The 21,320-nt window shown below is 38.3% G+C and overlaps 1 protein-coding gene across 1 annotated transcript in view; it reads right to left on the bottom strand.

The window, feature by feature from the left end:
• Nucleotides 1-21,286, bottom strand: part of NUDCD1 (NudC domain containing 1) — a 52,698-nt gene extending 31,412 nt beyond the window's left edge. The window contains exons 1-3 of the mRNA XM_037166895.2: nt 21,050-21,286; nt 10,958-11,112; nt 373-558 (exon numbers count right to left, since the gene is read on the bottom strand). Coding sequence (XP_037022790.2) covers nt 373-558; nt 10,958-11,112; nt 21,050-21,167 — 459 coding nt within the window. The 5' untranslated portion in view covers nt 21,168-21,286. The remainder of the gene's footprint in view (nt 1-372; nt 559-10,957; nt 11,113-21,049) is intronic.
• Between the last annotated feature and the right edge of the window lie 34 nt (nt 21,287-21,320).

Here is a 21,320-nt window from a genome sequence, read left to right as displayed (position 1 = left end):
AGGAGAAATGATATGCCAATGTAATTTTCTGGCCAACTCTTCTTCAAGAAGAAGGCAATCTCAGTGTTCAGTGTACTGCTTTACATCTATAAAACACTCAATAAACATTCACTGAACAATGAAAGCAATTTTTGACAACTGAATTGACCCCAGGTCAAATCAGGAATGGTTAACATATCAGTTTTGTAAAAGACATATATTTTAGAATTTAATTAAAGAGATATTCAAAACATTATATGTAATCAAAACCAAAAGGTCACACATAAACTGTCCCTAAAAAGTGTTATTTCAAAATCATTAATGTCCTTACTTGATGTACACTTTCCAGCTTTTGCATAAACGTACAAATAAAAAAAATCTCAAATATCTCACCTCCCATTTTTCAGAAGCACTATTTCCACGTTCACCTGTTTCAATGAGGTACAACCTTCCAGTTCCGTCAGACAAGGTAACCCAAGTAGAAGATGTGAAATGGACAGATGCACAAAGCCGATTGTCATACGCTGTCACATCCGTCGGCAGTCGAAATACCTCTCGTGGTTTTCCTAAGGCAGTGTCCTGAAAAGAAGCCAAATATTACAAACGAATCCCTGTCTCCTTGGTCCATACACACACAGAATATCTGCAGTGTAGTGGTTACTCTCCTCTTCAAGAGAAGCTATCTAATTCCCGCTCCTCCCCACCCCCAAAGTAGGAGCTGTACCTCGGACACACTTCTAATAAAAAATGGCAGAAGTAATGGTTATGTGACTTCTCAGACTGGGCCATAAACGACTTCATCTATTTTGCTTCCCCTCTTGGACAGCACGCGGTAGACCCACAGAGGGAAGAAGTGAGGGCCCTTGACAATAACCAGCATCCTGTGAGCGAATCCTCTTGGGACTGTATCCTTCAGCCCTAGTTAAGCTTTCACTGCAGCTGACATCTTTCTTGACTACAATTCCTTGAGAAAGCCTGAGAAGGAACCAGCTAAGCCACTCTAATTTCTGACCCACAGAAACTGAGATGACAAATGTTTATTGTTCCAAGTCACTGAGCTTTTTTATTAAAATATAGTTAATGTACAATATTATATTAATTGCAGGTATACAGCAAAATTATTCAACATTTATATATACCTAATGATGTGATCACTGATAAGCCGCTACATTTTGAAGAAAGTTGGTGCACAGAAATAGGTAACTCATACAGTATAGTATCTAGTCTTTACTCTTAAGTTTCGAGTTAATAATCAGCATTTTAATTAGAAATATATCATGTTCTAAATGCCTACACAGACAACCTGTAGTATGAAAACACCACATTTAGACTATTAACTTAGGCTTCTGTGAACACATTTTTATTGTGTCCATGTCCTCATAATTTAAACCTATTATAAGACGGACTGCATCATTAAAATGTTTTACAAGAAAATATAGTAAAAGGCATACATTTCAGGAAATAAACTTCCTCATACATTGTGTTCCATAATTTTTGTTGTTTTAGTTTTCCGTTAACAGTTTCCTACAGGACAAAAATGATACTTGATTCATACATTTCATTCCCTGCTCCTAGAACAGTTTAGGTCAGTATAATTATCAGTAAGATTTAAGTAAAATACATTCAATATCCTCACTGGCCTCAAGTTTTTAGTTACCTATTGTTTCCAAAGCATACAATTTACCCTTTTTGAAACAGCACCTTCTTTCTGTATTCATTTTAGTGATTTACATAACGATGAATTAAATAATTCGATGACAAACACAGCTGGCATAAAGTTTTCGGGTTTTTTTATTTTAATTTTTAAAAATTATTTGATTGTTGTTCAAGTAGTTGTCTGCATTTACCCACCACCAGTCCCCCCTCCAGCCATCCCCACCTCCCTCCCCTGCTCCCACCCCACCTTGGTTTTGTCCACGTGTCCTTTATACTTGTTCCTGAAAACCCTTCCCGGCTTCCCTCCCTTATCCCCTCCCACCTCCCCTCTGGTTACTGTCAGTTTGTTCTTAATTTCAATGTCTCTGGTTATATTTTGCTTGCTTGTCTGTTTCGTTGATTAGGTTCCAGTTAAAGGTGAGATCATATGGTATTTGTTCCTCACCACCTGGCTTATTTCACTCAGCATAATGCTCTCCAGTTCCATCCATGCTGTCGCAAAGGAAAGAGCTCCTTCTTTCTTTCTGCTGCATAGAATTCCATTGTGTAAATGTACCATAGATTTTTTATCCATTTATTTACTGATGGGCACTTAGGTTGCTTCTCATACTTGGCTATTATAAATTGTGCTGTTATGAACATTGGGGTGCATACGTTCTTTTGGATTGGTGTTTCATATTTTTAAGGGTATAATCCCAGCAGTGGAATTGCCCAGTCAAAAGGCAGTTTCATTTTTAGTTTTCTGAGGTGGCATAAAGTTTTTAGAATGACCAATGCTCACCTCAAATCACCTAATACAAGCCCAACCTAGCCCTGGCTGAGTAACTCAATTGGTTGGAACGTCATCCCTATTTGCTAAGGTTGCGAGTTCCATCCCTGGTCAGGGCACATCCGAGAATCAACCAGTAAATGCATAGATAAGGGAAACAGCAAGAAAATCTCTCTCTCTCTCTCCAAGCCCTCTCTGTCCCTCACCCCTTTCTTCTCTCACTCTTAATATCAAGTAAAAAAAAATTTTAAAGCCCAGTCTTATATGTCCTTTCTAACATCCTCTTACTGAGACCCTCTGTGGTTCCCCTGAGTGTGCATTCTCCTTCCAGGCAAAAAATAATCAATCCAAATGAGAGTTAAGTCTATCCACGTGGATTTACACACTGACACACAAAGGTCTCCGAGATCATAACTGAAGGAAACAGATGCGGGATATGTACAGTGCAAATCCGAATGTGTTAAAATAAACTAATGCTGTGCTTTGACAGCACAGGGTAAGGTGCCGGTCTATTAACAGTGTTTACCAGTAGAAGAAAAAATTAAGACTGGATGGAAACTGGTGTTAAGGAATAATTGGTTACGGGAGAATTTTTCCTGTTTGCTTCAAATAACATCACTTGACTATTTTTTCCACTGAGCAATTTATGTGTCATATACATAATTTAAAGATAGTAATAAGTAAAATGGGACTTTTCCTCAAAGCAGTTGGTTAAAATAAAGCTTTGTAGTGACCTCCACATGCCCTTCACAGCACCTAACCTAGGGAACACTTACCTGGAAGAACGCAGGGCCGAATTGTTATGCCACTATTCTTCATTTTATACATAACTAGAAAGGTTATTTTTGTTTTAAATACAAGGGTACACAGGACAAAGATTGTTAGAAGTCTACCAGATAAATAGTCCAATGTCCAACAGAATGATTAAGATACTCAGGCATGTAAATGTGAAGTCAAATTAATAAAATTAAAATACAAAAGAAAACATAAAGTATATCCCTTAAGTCAAATGATGGTTTAAGTGAAAGCAACCTGAATATTCCTGATTTTTAAAATCTATTTCTCAAAGGGTACATCTTAATTTTTAAGTGGACTGTACACAATAAAATATTCTCTTCTGTGAAACTTAAGAGTATTGAATTATTTTTTAATAGCCACCACTGACAATTTTACTGAGAGTTCTCATAATAACACTTTATGTAATTGGCATCTATAAAGTCCTGGTACCACCTGCTGATTTTCTTCTAGACAAAAAAATGTTCATGTAACTATGTTCAAGGTTGTTGAAAATCATCCGGAGGTAACATTTCACGGCTGAATTGCAAAAGCATTAAAATTTCACTGATAAATGAAACACTTACTGAATGACTACAATGCAAAAGCATGGTATTAAATAGAAAGTGCTTTAACTTTTTACCATCATATTTAATTATTACCAAACCGTATGAAGTTGAAATTATTACCCCCCCATTTTAAGAAGACAAAGAGCTTGGTTTAGAAAAGATTAAATAAGATGCCTGGGGACTCTACTCCTAGAAATGACAGGCCCGCATTTAAATCCTGACCTACCGCACTCCAAAGGCTGAAGTCCTTCCTGTGCTCTGCACTGTCTGGCGCCACTTCCTCCCCACTAAACAAATGACACCTCAGGCCTCACTGCCATTTCCAGAACACTCCCCTCCAAAATCCCTCACCCTGAATACAGCTACTGTATTCAGTTTTTCTCCACGCTAATATACTACAGTATTAACTAGATTTCTAAGTCGATACAACATAATAAAAATTGTCTACACATTATATATAAACAGTATAAACAAAAAGTGTTAATGCATAAACTGTACATATTTATGAAAACAATCTCTAAACAGGAGTTTAGGGGGTTCTGAACTTACAAAACATTTTCCAACATTTATAGAAAAGATTGCTCAGTAATCCTTTCTATCTGAGAAATCTATTTCTCCAAAGATAGATTTTAATTTTTGAATGGACTATATGCAATAAAATATTTTCTTCTGTAAATCTTAAAGTATTATTTAAGTTTAAAAGAATGATCAACTAAAATTAAATAAGAACACTATTTACTAGTATCACTAGACACTGACATTTAAAATGTTGCCCTTTTAAAAGGAAGTGATCTTTTTCTGGGGAAAGGCTTTCATCACTAATAACTTTTAACTTTAAAAATATCTCCCTTTTTCCTTTTTTTTTGCTAAAGCTTTAAAGAAAAGGTGTTTTTAATTAATTACCATCTGAGTAATGTCTCTATGTAACATAAAACTTTCAAGAATGCATTAAGCAGACAGTTCCAAGAACTTACTCCTCCTTTTATTTTTTCTTTAACTAGGAAAATAAATGGCTCCATATTAATAAACTCAACCACAGAAAATATGCTGAGATTCAGGTCTGGAAACGAATACAGTGATACTGGTAAACATTTGAGCTGGACTAACAAGTGGCTGTGACCTGTCACTCCAAGACACAGCCTCAGAAGTGCATGCTTACGAAGGGACCCCAGTGACTCTCCCTGGATCTTCCCGTGGAATTTAAAGGCACACCACAGGATGACACTGGTCTTAGTAGTATAAACTAGTTTTTCAGGTTAGTGGGAAAAAACATGACAGACTTACCTTCCTAAACATTAAGAAAATGAACAGATTACTTTAAAATAAGCTGTAATACCATAATAAAATGATAAAAACTAAATTTTAAACATACTTGTTTTTTGCTTCCCTGGACATTTCCTACTTCTTCAGTATACTCCCTCCCAACTGATATTTCTCTAAAATTGTAAATCCGCAAATTTAACTGACTTGGAAGTAAAATGCCTCTATAAATCTGCGTTGAAATGCCGCCACCTGCTGGCTCCTGACAAAATCCAAACAATCTGTGAACTTCCTTTCCTGGGCCCTTATAGCCACCACTTTAACCACAATAACGTTTTGCCTAGATTTCACAGGCAGGCATTTGTACACCAGCCACAGAAAAGGGCCTCTTTGGGATTTGAGCATGTATGTCTTTGACTCAAAAACAAAACAAAACAAAAAATCAGACAATAAAATGGATGTTAGAACTGCTTTTGCTATTAAAAAAAGCCAGTGTATATATAGTTCAACATTCAATACTCTCCACTTGTCCCCTACGCAGAACTTCAAAGAGCAGGTAGATATCCTTTGTTGCTGCTGATCAGAAAAATAATAAGAAATAAGTGTGGTATTCTTCTGTATCACAGGTGCAAGTTTCTTAAAACTTGACTACTAAAATGCAAGCAAAACCATCAGAAGTGCTTGATAAAATGCACACTCCCAGACCATGACCAACCCTGACGAACTGAACCAAAACCTACGGAAACAATAACCCGAAATTAGCTTTTGTTTTGATCGGTTACTCCCAGTGATTCTGATGTGCATGCATTACAGTTTAAAAAACAAAGATAAACTGAATTAAACAGAAAACTAAAACAGTCCCAAATGTGGTTCTTTAAAAATCAAATAATAACAATAATACCTTCTAAAGTTTGATTAAGAAAAAATAGAGGGACTGGGAGGAGGCAATCCTAAGAGCATAATACATGCAACTTTACAGGAACAAATTTGAAAACTAAGAGGAAACGGATGGTTTTCCCTAGCAAAAAAAAGTCACCTAAGAAACAATATCACTAAACCAGTAATCATAGGTTAAGTTGGGTGGGCAATGGGACGACTGCCACAGAAAAGGGCAACAGGACATACAAGAGGTCCAAAATAATCTTTTCAATATAAAAAAACATATCTTTTCAGGTTTACACTATTCCAGTGCTAGAAAGCGCTCCAGCTCATTTAAGGAAGCCAGCAAAACAGATATCAAAAACAAAACAAAATTAAAAACTACCATAACTTGTGAAAATAAATACATATATTCTTAAGTAACATGTCAGGTAATAGACTCTAACAATGTATCCAAATAATAATACACTCTTATCAATAAAGGCTTATCTAGGAAATTAAGGAATATAACAGTGTTATCACTCTAAATCACTACCCTGGTAAACTGAAAAGCACATGATCACTAACAACAGGTGAGTGCTGGGAAGGCGTGTGATAAAATTTAGCAGCCATTCCTAATACAACATATTAAATGAAAATGGAGGAAACATTAAAACAATTAAAAGCTTTTTATCAAAACCCACAGTAAGTATTTTCCTAAGTAAATCTGAAATTCATTGCAATTAAAACCACGTACTGAACAGGGGTATGTGCAACCCCATTATTATTTGGCACCGTCTCAACATTCTATCTAGTAACAGCAATAAGATAAAAATGAAATGGCAGGGACTGTTATTTCCATTTTCATAAACACTGGAAAATGAGAGATAAAACAGTTTCCTTTTATTGATGATATAATTGTGTATTCTGAAAACCTAAATAGGTAAAAAAAATACTGAATTATGAAATAAGGTGGCTGTTTATAATAATAAGCACTTAGAAAATACAGAAAAACTGTATTCTACTAACAGACGAGGAAATTATAAAATACTTAAGGATAAATTTAATGAAATGAGCATAAGGGAGAGCTAGAAATCTTACTGAAGGACATAAAAGAAGATGTAAATAAACAGGACATACCATGTTTTGGGGTGAAAAAAAAGACACAAAACCAATTCTTCCAAAATCAATTTAAATTTCCCATGCTAGCAAAAAAACTGAGATTTTTTCTGTTAAAAGTTTAAACCAGGCAGAATCTGGCCAGCAGACCCAGCTAACTAAGCACAAAGGTCAAGAATACTACTTAAAGAAAATAAGGGATTTCGTGAATTCCCACATATTACAAGATTAAAAGGCCACAAAATCTTTTCTTTTACTTGAATCCGGGAAAGCCAGGATCAGGTCTTACACCTCTGAGACCAGAAACCAAAGCCCCCTCTGTAGGGACACCACCCGCCCAGGAGGTGGCACTTACAAGAGAACATTCGGGGTAGGGGATCCTCACTCAAACATATATGTCACTTACCAGTTGTAAAAAAAGATACACGGTAGGTCTTTTATATAGAGGATCTAGTAAACTATTTTTTAGAATGACATTATATCCTTCCAACTAAATAATTCATGGATTTTACAATTCAATTGCTAAACAGAATACTCATGAAGGCCAAAAGGAGTTCAGGTATGAACATAATTCAGAACTAGGAAGGAAGGCAACCTGCAGAAACTTTCCCAGAAGTCATTCCTTCTAAATTACAGTTTCCTTATTGCTCACTACTGAAACTTTTTCAAAAACCTTTTCATTTCATCAGAAGCTGAACAAATTTATATGTACATTATATACATGGAAAAGCATAGATTGCTTTGAACATGTACCTAAAGAAGTCATTATTTCAATGTCAAGTTCAAACTGGGGAAGAGATGGAAGGAAGCAGTTCAAATTCTACTATAAATTAATAATGTAGAAGGGACTTTATTGTGTACATTGGGGCATTGCCAGCGCTTACAGCAACACATAATATATAAGTAGGCATACAATAAATATTTTGAATGAGTGAATAATATATATATATATATAAACTGAATTAGACTTATAAAAGTCAATATTCTTAGAGAATTTTGAGATTTTAGATTTATCTTCCTAAACAAACAAAACATAACAATTTTAAAAACATAAAAGCCCTTAACTTTAAGATACAATAAAATGCAAGCTATGCCCTGGCTGGTGTGGGTTGCGGGCCAGGTTCCCAGTTGAGGCTGAGGCAACCAATTGATCTATCTATCTATCTATCTATCTATCACTCATTGAGTTTCTCTCTCTCTAAAAGTAAATAAATAAAATCTCTTAAAAAAATGGAAACTATGCACAGCCAGAGTGTATGTATGACCCTGTATACATAATGGAACCAACACCCCCCTGTGCGTGCCAAGGGATAACCAAGTTCTCGGGGAGCCAGAAGTTACACATGAATTTTCAAATGCTAGGGGGTTGTGCCCCTAACACCCAAGTTGTTCAAGAGTCATTTGATTTCCTATGCAATCTTTCCAACAGAAGAATAAAAAATACTGACCAGCCCACAGTGCTTACCTATAGTATTTCAAATGCAATCATTAAACTTTCATTCCAGATTTCCCATTTTAAATCTTGTGATTTAAGTTGGAATTAGCATCCAAAATTTCGATCATTAATGTGTGAACTGATAAAATCAAGCTTCTGTCCCCTCCAGCCAAGCACACTACTAAACTTTCCTTCTCCACACTACTTCTGCATCTGATCCCTACTTCCACTGTTACACGTTATCAATTTATATGTGTGTGTAGCTATTAAGCACATACTACCATTCAATAAATGTTTGTTGAAGAAATATAAATATTTCTAATTCAGTAAGATGATTTATCTCAACAAACCAAAGACTCATACATGCACCTGGATAAAAAGAGGAAGATTCTATCAAGAATGCAAAGCCAACTCCAAAGAGTAAGAACAAACTCGAAAACAGCTGTTATCCATTCAACAAATATATGGGCCAACACCTCTGCCAGGTGCTAGAATTACAGAAATGTAAGACCCACAGGCTATACCAAGGGTCACCAACTATCCAGCCCATGAGTGAAATCTGGCCTATTGTCTGTTTTGGTAAAGTTTTATTGGAATGCAACCACACTAATCCATTTGCATACTATCTATTAATGATTTCACAGAACAGCAAAATTAAGCAGTTGTGATCTAAGAATATTTGGCCCACAAACCCTAAAAGATTTATTATCTGGCCTTGTGCACAAAAATCTTGCTAATCCCTGGCCTAGAGCAAAATCAACCCATTAAGATCTAAGAGCCAACGGTTTAATTCTTCCTAAGGAGCAAAGGGATTGATCAGGTCAAGCTTCCAAGGTGAAAATGATTAGCTGGGAACTTTTAAGTGCAGACCAGGAAGCATCCTGACAGAACCAAGAGAGAATGTCCCAGGTACAGTTAATCACCTGGGAAAAGGGCTGGAGGCCACAGGTCACAGAACTGCAGGTCGCAGGCACTGCAGGACAGCAGTATGACCAGAGTGTGGCGAGAGTCTGAGTTGGAGAGGAGGGCCTTTATAAACTAAGCCAAGGAGAGTTTGTATGTTAACAATATGTAACACTTTAGGCTTATACTTACTGGAAACAAGTCAAAAACAGACACATAAAAACAAACCATGTAAACAAGAACAGATAAGAAACTAACAAACAAAAGATGCAGAGGAAACACAGAACAAAGGAGAGATAAAAGGTGAGGTCAGAAAGACCTTTTTAAGTTCCTTGTTTAATAAATCACATGAACACATTGTGATTTAAACTCTACTCTAAAATTACATATTAAAAAGGGTGGATTTTCACATGAATAAAGAGGAAACCACCAAGCTGAAAAAAAATTTTAAAGAAAAAATGTGGATTCTGTCATAAAGAAAATATTAAAGGAATTTAAGTGAGGAGTGATAAAAACAGACAAGCAGTTTAGATTATTCTGCAGATGCAATTTGGGGGATGGCTAGAAGGAGCAGAGAGTAACTAGGGAGCTACTAACTGACCACTGACTGTTTATAGCAAACACACTAACAATGTATTATGGAGTTTACAACATATGAGGAAGCAAAATCCATGACAAAAATAACTCAAAGGTGATAAGGGAAGTAAAAGAAAATTACTGTAAGATTTACACTTTTTAAAAAAGATGATAACGTTAATTAGAGGCAGTCTATGATAAAGATAAATACTATTAATTTCTATAATAAGCATTAAAAATAATTGGTAATACAAACAGGCTTAAATGAAAAGTCAAAAGAGAAAATTAAATGAAATTTTAACTTTTTAAATAACAAGTCCTGATTAACCCAAACAAAGGTGGGAACAGAAACACAACGAAACAAAGAACAGATGAAACAAACTGAAAAGATGGTGATAGAAACCCAACCCTATCAGTAACTACATTAAATGTAAATATTACTAAGCCTTCTACTTAAGGGACAGAGATTCCAAAGCTGGATAAAAAACAAGACCCTACTAAATGTTCTTTCCAAGGGATACACTTTAAAAATAAGAACACCGATAAACTGAAATTAAGAGGGCAAAAAAGATAAATACTATTTTTTTAAAAGCCAACATGACTACATTAATATGAGATTTCAAGACAAAATTATTCTCAGAGCCTAAAAATAAAGGACATTTCATAATACTACAAGGACCAATTCATAGCAAACAAAACAATCTTGAGTGTAGTGTTTTTCTTACGGAAAAACAGATCTCCTACCATAATAGTCAGGGATAATATGTCACATAAAAAATTTTTTTAAAAAAAGGAGAAATGAACAGTTACATCAATACTGATGAACTCATCAGAGTAGCTGTCCACTAGCAGGAGTGAAGGGGGATAAATAAGTGGAGGAATAGGATCAAAGGGAAAAATTTAAATTGAATTAAACAGAAATGGAGCCTTACATAGACTTGATGATAGGATTCCCTGTATTAAAGGTTTGTGTACATTAATTCCCTGGATATCAGATTCAAAATGAACATTAAAGATCAAATCTGTAAGAAAAATCCTAGTAGTATATATTTTCCTTACCAGCATCACAGTTAAATTCATAATTCTTCCAAGATTATCAACATAGTAGACACTGTCTTGATACCACGAATCACAGTGTAAGTAATTATACATTCCAAAAGCATGCATGTGCTCCAGTGTGTATTGATCATCTCGAAGTTTTACTTCTGCTACAGCTGAAATATAAGAAAAACAAACACGCACATGATGGAGTTTTGTCACAGACTGTTCCTCTCTGCACAATGGTCACACGGCAAAGAAGTCGCTGAATGCTAATCACAGGCCTTGGGGCCAGGTCACTGTGTTATTCATTCAAAACCAACTTCTGGGCACCCACCAGCAACTCCATGCAGAAGATAAACAGTGGCGGGGCTGACAGGGTCCCTGCCCTCACAGGGCTTAGAATAGGGAGGCCACAGGAAGCAGGGTTTCTCATGCCACAACCCTTTCTTTTAGGAATCTCTTCCTGGTAATTGTGAATAAAAAGAACAAAGAAATTCTAAAATTAAAGGCTTTCCTGTCTCCTGGGCAAATATTAAGTCTACTTTATAAAATGTTTTTATACTTTTTTAAATGATTTTTCTTTATTATCTCATTGATTTTTTACCACACAGTAAGAAACAGTGTTTTGTTATCTCATTATACAATTATGGAAATAAATGTAAACATAAACAGTGACTTCTCCAAAGTTATACTACAGTTTTTCCAAGGGTACAGAGCAAAACACATTATACCTGTAAAAGAAACCAGGTTTCCTACTTAAATAGAGCTTTTTGACTGGAGCATTAGCTGCTTCCATAATTTTAATTTACTTTTCTCCATCTTCATTGAGCTATAATTTGCACACAACACTGTATAAGATTAAGGTGTACAATATAATGATTTGATATATGTACATATTACAAAATGGTTACTACAGTAAGTTTACTTAATACATCCATCACCTCACATAGTTACAAATTTTTCTTGTAATGAGAACTCTTTTAAGATCTACTCTCTGGCTGCTTCCATAACTTCAAATCTGCCAAATGTGATCTCTGCTTCACATTCCTCCTTCCTTCCATGCAGAAAAGAACCCTTCCAGCTCAGAGCTGCCTGTGACCTCTGGTTCACTTCTGCTCCAGCAGGAAACATAAAAATTGACCAAGCTGGGCCAATACCTTACCTCAATATAAAACTCACCTTACTACATCCTAATTGGAAGTTTTATTCCAGAATACTCACCTGTTCCTAACTCTATTACCTACTGTGAGTCCTGGCTGACTTATATCCATTCATTCACTTATTCAACAAATATTTTAATAAGCACCAATGATACAATGATGAGCAAAGAGCACAGAATCTAGTATCTTCTTAACACTCATTATTGAGTGAGGAAACGGACATTAATCAAATACTCTCATAAGTAAATATATGATTAAATGTTATTAAGAAAAATTACTGGGTACCACAAGAACATATGACAATGGCCACTAATCTACTCGGAGAGATTAACAAAAGCTTTCGGAAATCTGACCCAAGCTACAGAGGATAAGGTAGAGCTAACTTAAGAAGTATACCTAGACACACGCACAAACGCACACCTATTTATCACAGGCAGAAGGAAAGGAACGCAAAAGCAGGAGGAAAAACTTGTTTTCAAAGACCCAAAAGACGACCAAACTGGCTGAAGTAACAGAGCTACAGAACTGTACAAGGAGAGACAGCGATGAAGAGAGAACTTGGCAGGAGCTGAATCAAGAAAGGCCCTGTCTTTATTGACATTTGCTGATAAACTCAATGTAGTAAGAATTTTTTAAGCAGGAGAATAACATCCAGATTCAAATTCGTAAAAGGATCCCTTTTAAGTACAGTATGGAAAACATCTGGAGTAAAGCAGGGGTGAACCCCAAACACCCTTTAGAGAGCCACTGCAGTCATCTGGGTAGAGGATGAATGCCTGTGGAGGCATTTCAGAAGTGGCAACACGTAACTTTATGGATTTGACAGAGGCCGAGGAAACTGTTACTATATAACTCCAGTTAGTGTCTTTTTATAAAGAACAATTAGAAGTACATATTCCTGATTAGGAGAACAGCAATTCTTAGTTTTCTAGCACCACTGTGTGGATGAAACTCAATACTGCAGGAAATGTGCACAGTCCCGTAATGACCCAGAGAGTAACATTAACAATGTGAGGACAGATACATTTTCCTCATGATTGTCCTGTTAGTGCGTAGAGACACACTGCCTCTGGCCCCACATGGGAAAGAAAAACACCAAGCCATTCACGTTGAGTATAAAAGGGCAGGCAGAGCGATCGAATGAGCAGAGCCGTGCGGAGGAGGAGAGGTCGGCAGAGCTCCTGCACGAAGCCTCCTCCCTCTGGGCGGGGAGGGCAGTCTCCAATCTCCGCTGGGGTCTTTGAAACAGTTGACCAGGGACGTGTCTAACAGAGAGCTAAGACGACACTGTAGTAAACATTTTATTATTTAAAATTATCTTGCATTGGAAATAAAAGAGCTCTGCTGAACAATCCTTCTCTCTTAGTCTTTAAAGAGAAAAACAAAACAAAACTGAGTGACAGCCTAATACGGAGGGAATCCCCCTTCATCGTTACCAAAGTTCCTTACAAAACTTCCACATGTAACCTCACAAACCTGGGGGGGGGAGGTACAGAGAATAAGTAGCATAGACTATGGGGAGAAAATAGACAGGGGGAGGGCAAGAGCAGTGTGGGAAATGTAGACGCTGAAGAACTTATGACACATGGATATGAACTAAAGGGGGGAATGTGGGTGGGAGGGGGTGTGCAGGGTGGAGGGGAATGAAGTGGGGAAAATGGGACAACTGTAATGGCATAATCAATAAAATATGTTAAAAATAGTAATAATAATTCACCATGGGAAAAAAAAACTAGCTTTTCATTCACAAGTCATCTATGGAATGACTACTATGTGCCTGGCACTGTACACTGAGCAAACACTGGTAATAAAACAGACAGGGGCCCTGAAAACAATGCTAACATAGTGAAATTTCTGCTTCTTGTCCATAAGATACTATTATGCTGAACCACAGGAAACTACCAATACTCCAACTCTTCTGACACCACCTAAATATGATCCTATCTAATACTTATATAAGCTTAGTATTTTTTTAACTGGGGGGTAGAGGCAAGGAATATTAAAATATTAACAAAGGTCACTTCTTAGACCACGTATCTTCTAATTGTACTCAATGAGTAAAGTCTTCTTTCCTCTTAGTCACTGAACTTGTTATTTGTGTATAAAGATGTAAAAAAGTAGAGTGCAAGTTTGTATTACACGTTCCAAAGCAAGACAGGGAATCAGACAGGCTGGAATGAGGGGCATTGCTCTCACTAAACTATGTCATGTACTGCTTCTGCACATTAACACATTCACTGGCCTTTTCCCCCTATGTGTTCCTCCATAGAAGCAGACAGGAATTCTATTGTGAAGTCTACATAAGCCCAAGGGGTACACGGCTCTGCTCTCCCTTCACTCTGACAGCCTTGACCTTCAGCAGCGTGTATGCTCCCTGCCCTGGAGAAACAGTCCAGAGAGACTACAGAAAGCATCAGAAGCAGCATGAGCTTCCCATACATCCTTCCCACGGATGAGAAGCTTGGTTAAGTCACCTAACCTCTCTGCCCTGTCTCACCTGTAATAAAGGTTAATAGCACTTGTCCTACGAAATTACTGACAAACTTAACCGCCAAACATATCAAGTGTTTGCTACATGTCACATAAGAAGTCCTGATTTCCCTGTTCCTCTTCTCCCTTCAAGGCTAACTCACACAGGAGCTGATGATCCCTTCTCTCCTCCACCTCCCGGGCCCTTCAGGCAGGTATCTCCTCTCTACTGGTCCCTTCCCCTCCACTTAAATATGTTGGAAACTTCCCCCTTTGCAAAACAAGCAAATGAAAAACATTTCCTCCTTTCTGCCCTGCACTTGAAGCATAACTCTCTCCTACCCCATACTTCCCAAACTTCTTTAAAAAGTGCCTCTATCCCATTTTCTCATTATCCTTATTAACCCCTTTCAATCTTGTTTGTTCTCTACTATTCTACAGAAATCATTTTTTTTTTCACTTAAAAATAGATATTGGACAATTTTTCTTGTAGCCAAGGTAGAATAATAATGACCTACCTATTCAAGGTAAAATAATAAAATCTTTCCATCAGAGAGACCCAATAAGATAAAATTAAACAAACCAGACAAAATTACTTGAAACGACAGTTTCTGAGACACTACACATCAGGCACCAAAGGACAGTGATCCGGACCTCTATCTACCCCAGCTTAGTGCTGCCGTGAAAGAGTTTCCAGACTGTGGCACAAAGGGGGAAAAGAGATTAGAGCCTGAGAGACTCCCTCCATTGTGGAAACAGCGAAAATCTGGAGACAACCAAGGCAGCTATAGTTCACCAGACAGAGTAGGTGAGAACAGAGCCACACAGAGAGAGACATCCAGAGGGTCTCTTTGCAGTAATGGCACATTTGAGGAAGCTACCCGAGGCCAGAGGAAGAACCCTGTGAAAGGAAAGGATTAGAGGGAACCGCCCAGGGCACAAGGCTGGGAGCTGTGAGTGTTCCCGCCACGCAGACTGGAACAAACTCGGAACTCACAGGGTAATGGATAGAGTACCCAGAACAGTCTTGTCTCATCGCATGGAATAATTAGCCCCAGACTGAGAACTGCTCCAGACCAGCCTGACAAATCATAAAAGCAGCACCCAATTAATCTGTTTCCAAGTAACTCTACTGCACTCCAGAACAAAGTTCAAGATTTGTAAACAAGTGTATTCTGCAGCCAACAAGTTAAAATTCACAATTTCTGAGAACCAGTCAAATATTACCAGGCATAAAGGTAAAGAAAACAAAATCCATAATGAAAAGAACAAACAATCAACAGAAGTTCAACACATAACCGATGAAGCAGTTGTAACCTGCAGAACAGAACATGAAAGCAGTTGTTAAGTGTATTCCATGTGATCCAAATGACACAGACAGGAAAGATGTAAAAACGACTTAAATCGAGCTTCCAGAGATGGAAACTAGGATGCTAAAGTGAAAATACACTGGACGGGGTTAATGACAGACCAGACACTGAGAAAAAAAGATCAGTGAAACTGAAGGCATGAAAATAGAAATTACCAAAAATAAAACAGAGGGGGAAAGGAACAGGAAAGGAATGAAAATGATACAAGTACTGGGATCAGCTGCCAGCAATGTGAAAATGGGCAACCGGAATTCTCTAAGGAAAAAATTCAAATATAAAAAAATCGTCACTCCAAAAGAAGACAGAACAGTGGGAAAACTCCATTTTGCCAAAATGGAATACCAATATTCCATTTTGGAATGGAATACCAATTAGCAAGATAAAAGACCCCATTTTGAAATGGAATACCAATTAGCAAGATAAAAGACCCCAAAGTAACAAAATCAATAATCATATTAAACATTAGCAACTGAATTAAAAGATAGAGGTTGTTGAACTCAATAACAAAGCAAGACCCAACTATTTCTGCCAATAAAGAAATGCATGTTAAATACTAAGATACAAAGAGAATAAGAAGATGGAAAAAATATATCTACACACACACACACACACACACAGGCAACATTAATCAAAACCAAGCTGAGGCTGCTATGTGAAGATCAGACAGGTTTCAGATCAAAGACTATCACGGTGAAAGAAGGCTACTTCATAATGATAAAGGGGTCAATTTATCAAGAGGACACAATAAGCAATGTTTATACAACAGCTTCAAAATACAAGAAGCAAAAACTGACAGATGTGTGAGGAAAATGAGAAAAACTACAATTACAGTCCGAGACTTCAATTCCCCTTTCTCGGTGCAGCACGGATGAACTCAAAGTAACTATGCTGAGTAAAAGACAACAGACAACAAAGAATATACACTGTGTAATTCCACAAGTATAAAAATCTAGAAAGTGGAAAAACACATAGGAACAGAAAACACATCGCAGTTGCTTAGAGACTGAAGCAGGTACGGGAAGGAACAGAGGGCTGGTTCTAGAAGGGCACATGGAATTTTGGGAAATGATAGCTAAATTTAATATCTTGATTGTGAGGATGATTTCATGAGTGTATACATATGTCAAAATTTGCCAGACTACACACTTAAATATGTGGTGTTTGTTAGTTATAGCTCAATAAAGCTGTTTGATGGTGTAATGTAAAAACAGTTTATTATTCTCAGGCATGCTCCAGCTCTAGAGATAAAGCACTGAAAAAGATGAGATGAACAAAATGATGGACACAGGACTCATCAACACAGAACGAATCATTTTAGCATAGACAAGACTCGGAAAGCTACCAAGGCCCATCAAGTCTACGAGGAGCCAGGTACCATGTAATTATACAGATTCTGTAGTGCAGACTCTAACTAGGCAGGCAGGAAAGTAACCTCCTAAGAAAGTAACACATAAATCAAGAGGAAAAATGGAGTATGAGTTAGCCAGATGAAATATAGGGGGGAAATAAATACGTGCAAAGATATTTAGTAAATGAAGACTCTAGGGGAAAAAATCTGTAAAAACATGCCCAGAAAGGGAACTGCTGAGTCAAAGGGCAATTACAATTTACTAAGAAAGGGTTTTTTTAGTTCTTTGAAATAAAGGAAAAAGTAACAGGTACTGTTTACATAGCATAGGGAATTTTACAATTTAATAGCATCATTTAAGACATGAGACTAGCCCTGGCCAGGGAGCTCAGTTGGCTAGAGCAGGGGTGTCAGGCTCATTTTCACTGGGGGCCACCTTGGCCTTGCAGTTGCCTTCAAAGGACCAAATGTAATTTCAACTCCTCAACTGTTAAGGAGTCGTTACATTTACACAGTCCTAAAATGATTTCCGCCCTTTGAAGGCAACCGTGAAGCTGACGTGGCCCCCGGTGAAAATGAGTCCGACACCCCTGGGTTCGAGTGTCCTCCCGGCACACCAGATTGTGTCAAGAAACACAGAAGAACCTACCAATGAATGCATACGTAAGTAACACAACAAATCAGTGTTTCTCTCTCCCTTCCTCTCTCTCTAAAATCACGCACTCACTCAATAAAAAATGGGAGAATAAACCTCTAAGCTCTTTGAGACCAGAGACCACATCTCCATCCTCACATCCTAAATGCAGAGCTTCACACACCAGAGGTGCCCACTAACAGTTTGCTGAATTGAATGTACACCCTTTGGGGTGGGCTAACAGTCTAGTTGTCAGGAGGAGCTCCTCAATTGTACCTCAGTATCTCTAGAAATGATAGTTTTAAAAGGAATCAACCTCCTTTTTATCATCCTCCTCAAGTAAGTCTTAATGCAAGCCCTGCGTGAACTGTTGCAAAAGCGTTAAGTGGATCTCCCTGTCTCCATTCCTCTCATTTCCCAAATTCAGCCTCCACAGAGCCCAATAGTACACCATTCAAATCCCAAATCGACTTCCCTTCTATACTTAAAACCCTAAATGGCATCACCTCATCACAGCCAGTTGTGCATCCCACAGACTCTTAAGACCAACAGTGGTGAAATGAGGTGAGAAAAGGGATCAACTTAGTGAGTTTTTAATAAAGTTAATATATTTGATTTAGAGAGTTATTTATTGTGAGATTTTGCTTCCTGCTTTTTTTTTTTGGTGTTAAAATTATTTTTGAAAGAATGGGTGAGTACATGACAGTTTTTAAGAAACATCTCCACTTGGCAAACTAAAAAGTTGGCAAATCTGCCCTGACCAGTGTGGCTCAATTGGTTGGTTGGAGCGTCATCCTATGGACAAAGGGGTTGCAGGTTTGATTCCAGGTCGGGGCACAGAACTGGGTTGTGGGTCCAGTCTCTGGTGGGGGTGTGTGCGGGGGGCAGCTGATGGATGTTTCTTTCTCGTATGGATGTTTCTTTCCCTCTTTCTCCTTACCCTCTCTCTAAAATAAGTAAGCATGTTTTGGAGTAAGGACTGAAAAGAAAATTTTTTAAAAGTTGGCCAAATCTATGACAGAAAGCTTTATTATTATTATTATTTTTGTAAGGGCCCATCAAGAAGTCTGGGAAACAGAGGATAAAGTCCAAAAGGCAAATAGTGCCCTCACTTACTTTTCTAAGTCTCATCTCACTTTTCCAGGAGATTTTTTTTCCTCTTTCTCTTCTTCAATTTATTCAGTACCTACTATGCTAACAGCAATGACAGAGTCATGAGCAAAGGAGAAACATCACTGTCTTCAAGGAGCTCAGTCTGGTGGAGGAGACAGATGCCACGTACATACATAATTAAAAACTATGATTGGACTGACTTATGGAGAATGGAATAAAAGAGCCCAAAAGTGGAGTCAGGAAGGATACTCAGGAAGCTACTATAGTTCAGGTAAGAGATAACTGATTTGGACAAGGACAGAGGCATTAAAAAGTCAAAATCTTAAGCAGACTGGATTTGCTGACATAGATTGAATAGGGGGTCTTAATAAAAAAGAAATTGCTCCATGACTTGAGCATATGTGATTCTATGGATTTGCAGTAATAGTCACAATTGTTTATGACTCCTTGCATTTACACCATTTGGTATGAGGTTGCTATCATCAGTCACTCACTGTGTGACTATATGACTTGCTTGGGTCAATGGGACAACCACAAACTTATTCCAAGCAGTAGCTTCAAAAAAGTCTTGTGTAATGCTAGTGTCTCGTGGAATCAGTCTGTACTAGGAAGCTAAAGAATGAGAGACCATGCAGAGGAGAGCTAAGTAGGGAGGGACCATCTGAAATAATCTTAAACCAATTATAGCAGAGAACCCCTAAACCTATGAGGAAGTCCAAGGAAGATGAGCAGAGAGATATCTAGCAGACCCATAACAGGACAAAAGTGTACAAAGGAGCCCAGGCGAAGCCTAGAACCACCTACTGGGCCCACTGACCTGTGAGCAACAATAGCTGCTTATTTTTTGAGCCAGTGAGTTTTGGGGTGATTTTTTAAATGCATGATCTAATTAAACATGGTGGTACCATTTACCGGTATGGGGTGGAAGAGGGAATGGAAAAGATATGCAATTAAAAAAGAAACCAAGCTCATTTTTTTTCTTACCCTGGTCAACTTTTATCTCCCCTTCAAAGCTCAACTTAGATACCCACTGCTCCAGGAAGCTTTCCCAGATCTCCCAGACTGGTTTGGAATGATACTTAAGTACTACCATTTTGTTTTGTATACATTCCACCTCCTTACCACACTGTTTTATAATTATCTGTTTACTTTTCTTCCCAACTAGCCAATTGAACCTTATCTTATGTTCCTGACTTTCTTAACCATCTTGACATTTGCATGTAACACACAACAGGCTCTCGATAGACTTGATGAATGAAACACTACTTATTTGATACTATGAAACTATTCACTAGCATTTTTTCAAAGTGTGATCCCCTGATAACATGCATCAAAAGCAGCAGGTGGTGTTATTAAATAAAAATGCAACTCTCTGGGCTCTATCACCAATAATGCCATTTTACCTTCTCAAATAAAAAGGATGAATATTCTGGCCAACTATAGAAAAACAAAACAAGTAAAGTAAGGGTACGAAAATCAACTTGTCCTCAAAATTGTCTAGAATACGTAAAGTCCTTAGTCTGAGTAACTGAAAATGCTCTGAACGGCAATGGAGTTTCTCTTTTAAATGGGTCTCGGCCAGAGGAAACAGGAGCTGGGGGTCCTCCAAGAAGGTATGGCTTCTCAAAGCACCAGTTCAGAGAGACTGCTCCCGGGTGGGGAGCAAGTTCTCAGCTTTCTCCGCAGCACGGACCAAGCCATGGATGGACAGGCAGCCTCAGCCCAAGCAGAACCCGTGTGTCGGACCTCGGAAAATCCGGGGCGGCCAAACCGAGAGTGCGGGCCCGCGTCCCCACTACAAAAGAGCGGCGAGAAGGTGGCTCCCACTGAGTTCCGCGATGGGCGTCTTTCTCCAGAAACAGCCACCCTGTGTCCACCCCAGTCCGACGGGTCCGTAAGGAAGGCCCCAGCTGCCTTGCCTGCCTGAATCAGAAAGAAAGAAAATGCAGGAAGGGTCTGGCCCTTTGCAGCCGAAAGGGGTAAGGAAAAGTGCAAGGAGGCAGCGCCACTTCCCACCTGCATCGAGCTCCAGCTGGTAACACGGCAGCGGCTCGAGAGAGAGTTTGTAACCCTCGAATCGGGGATCCAACAGAGGTCTCTTCACCCGCAGGGAGCAGTTAGCTGCCACCTCCATCGCCTTCCAGGATCCTGGCCTGAGAACTAATAAAGCTCTTGTTGAAAGGTCCGCGCCTCCCTCGCTGTATTGAAGCCAAGAGGCTGCGTGGGTCCCATCCCAGAAAACACAGCGGTGCGGGGTGCCTTCTGGGAAATGTAGTCCCTCTGAGAG

The sequence above is a fragment of the Artibeus jamaicensis genome, unplaced genomic scaffold (genome assembly GCF_021234435.1).
Source record: "Artibeus jamaicensis isolate MK-2021 breed Jamaican fruit bat unplaced genomic scaffold, CSHL_Jam_final scaffold_916, whole genome shotgun sequence".
NCBI lineage: Eukaryota > Metazoa > Chordata > Mammalia > Chiroptera > Phyllostomidae > Artibeus > Artibeus jamaicensis.
Note: the sequence above shows the minus strand (reverse complement) of the source record. Positions and strands in the feature narration are given on the sequence as shown.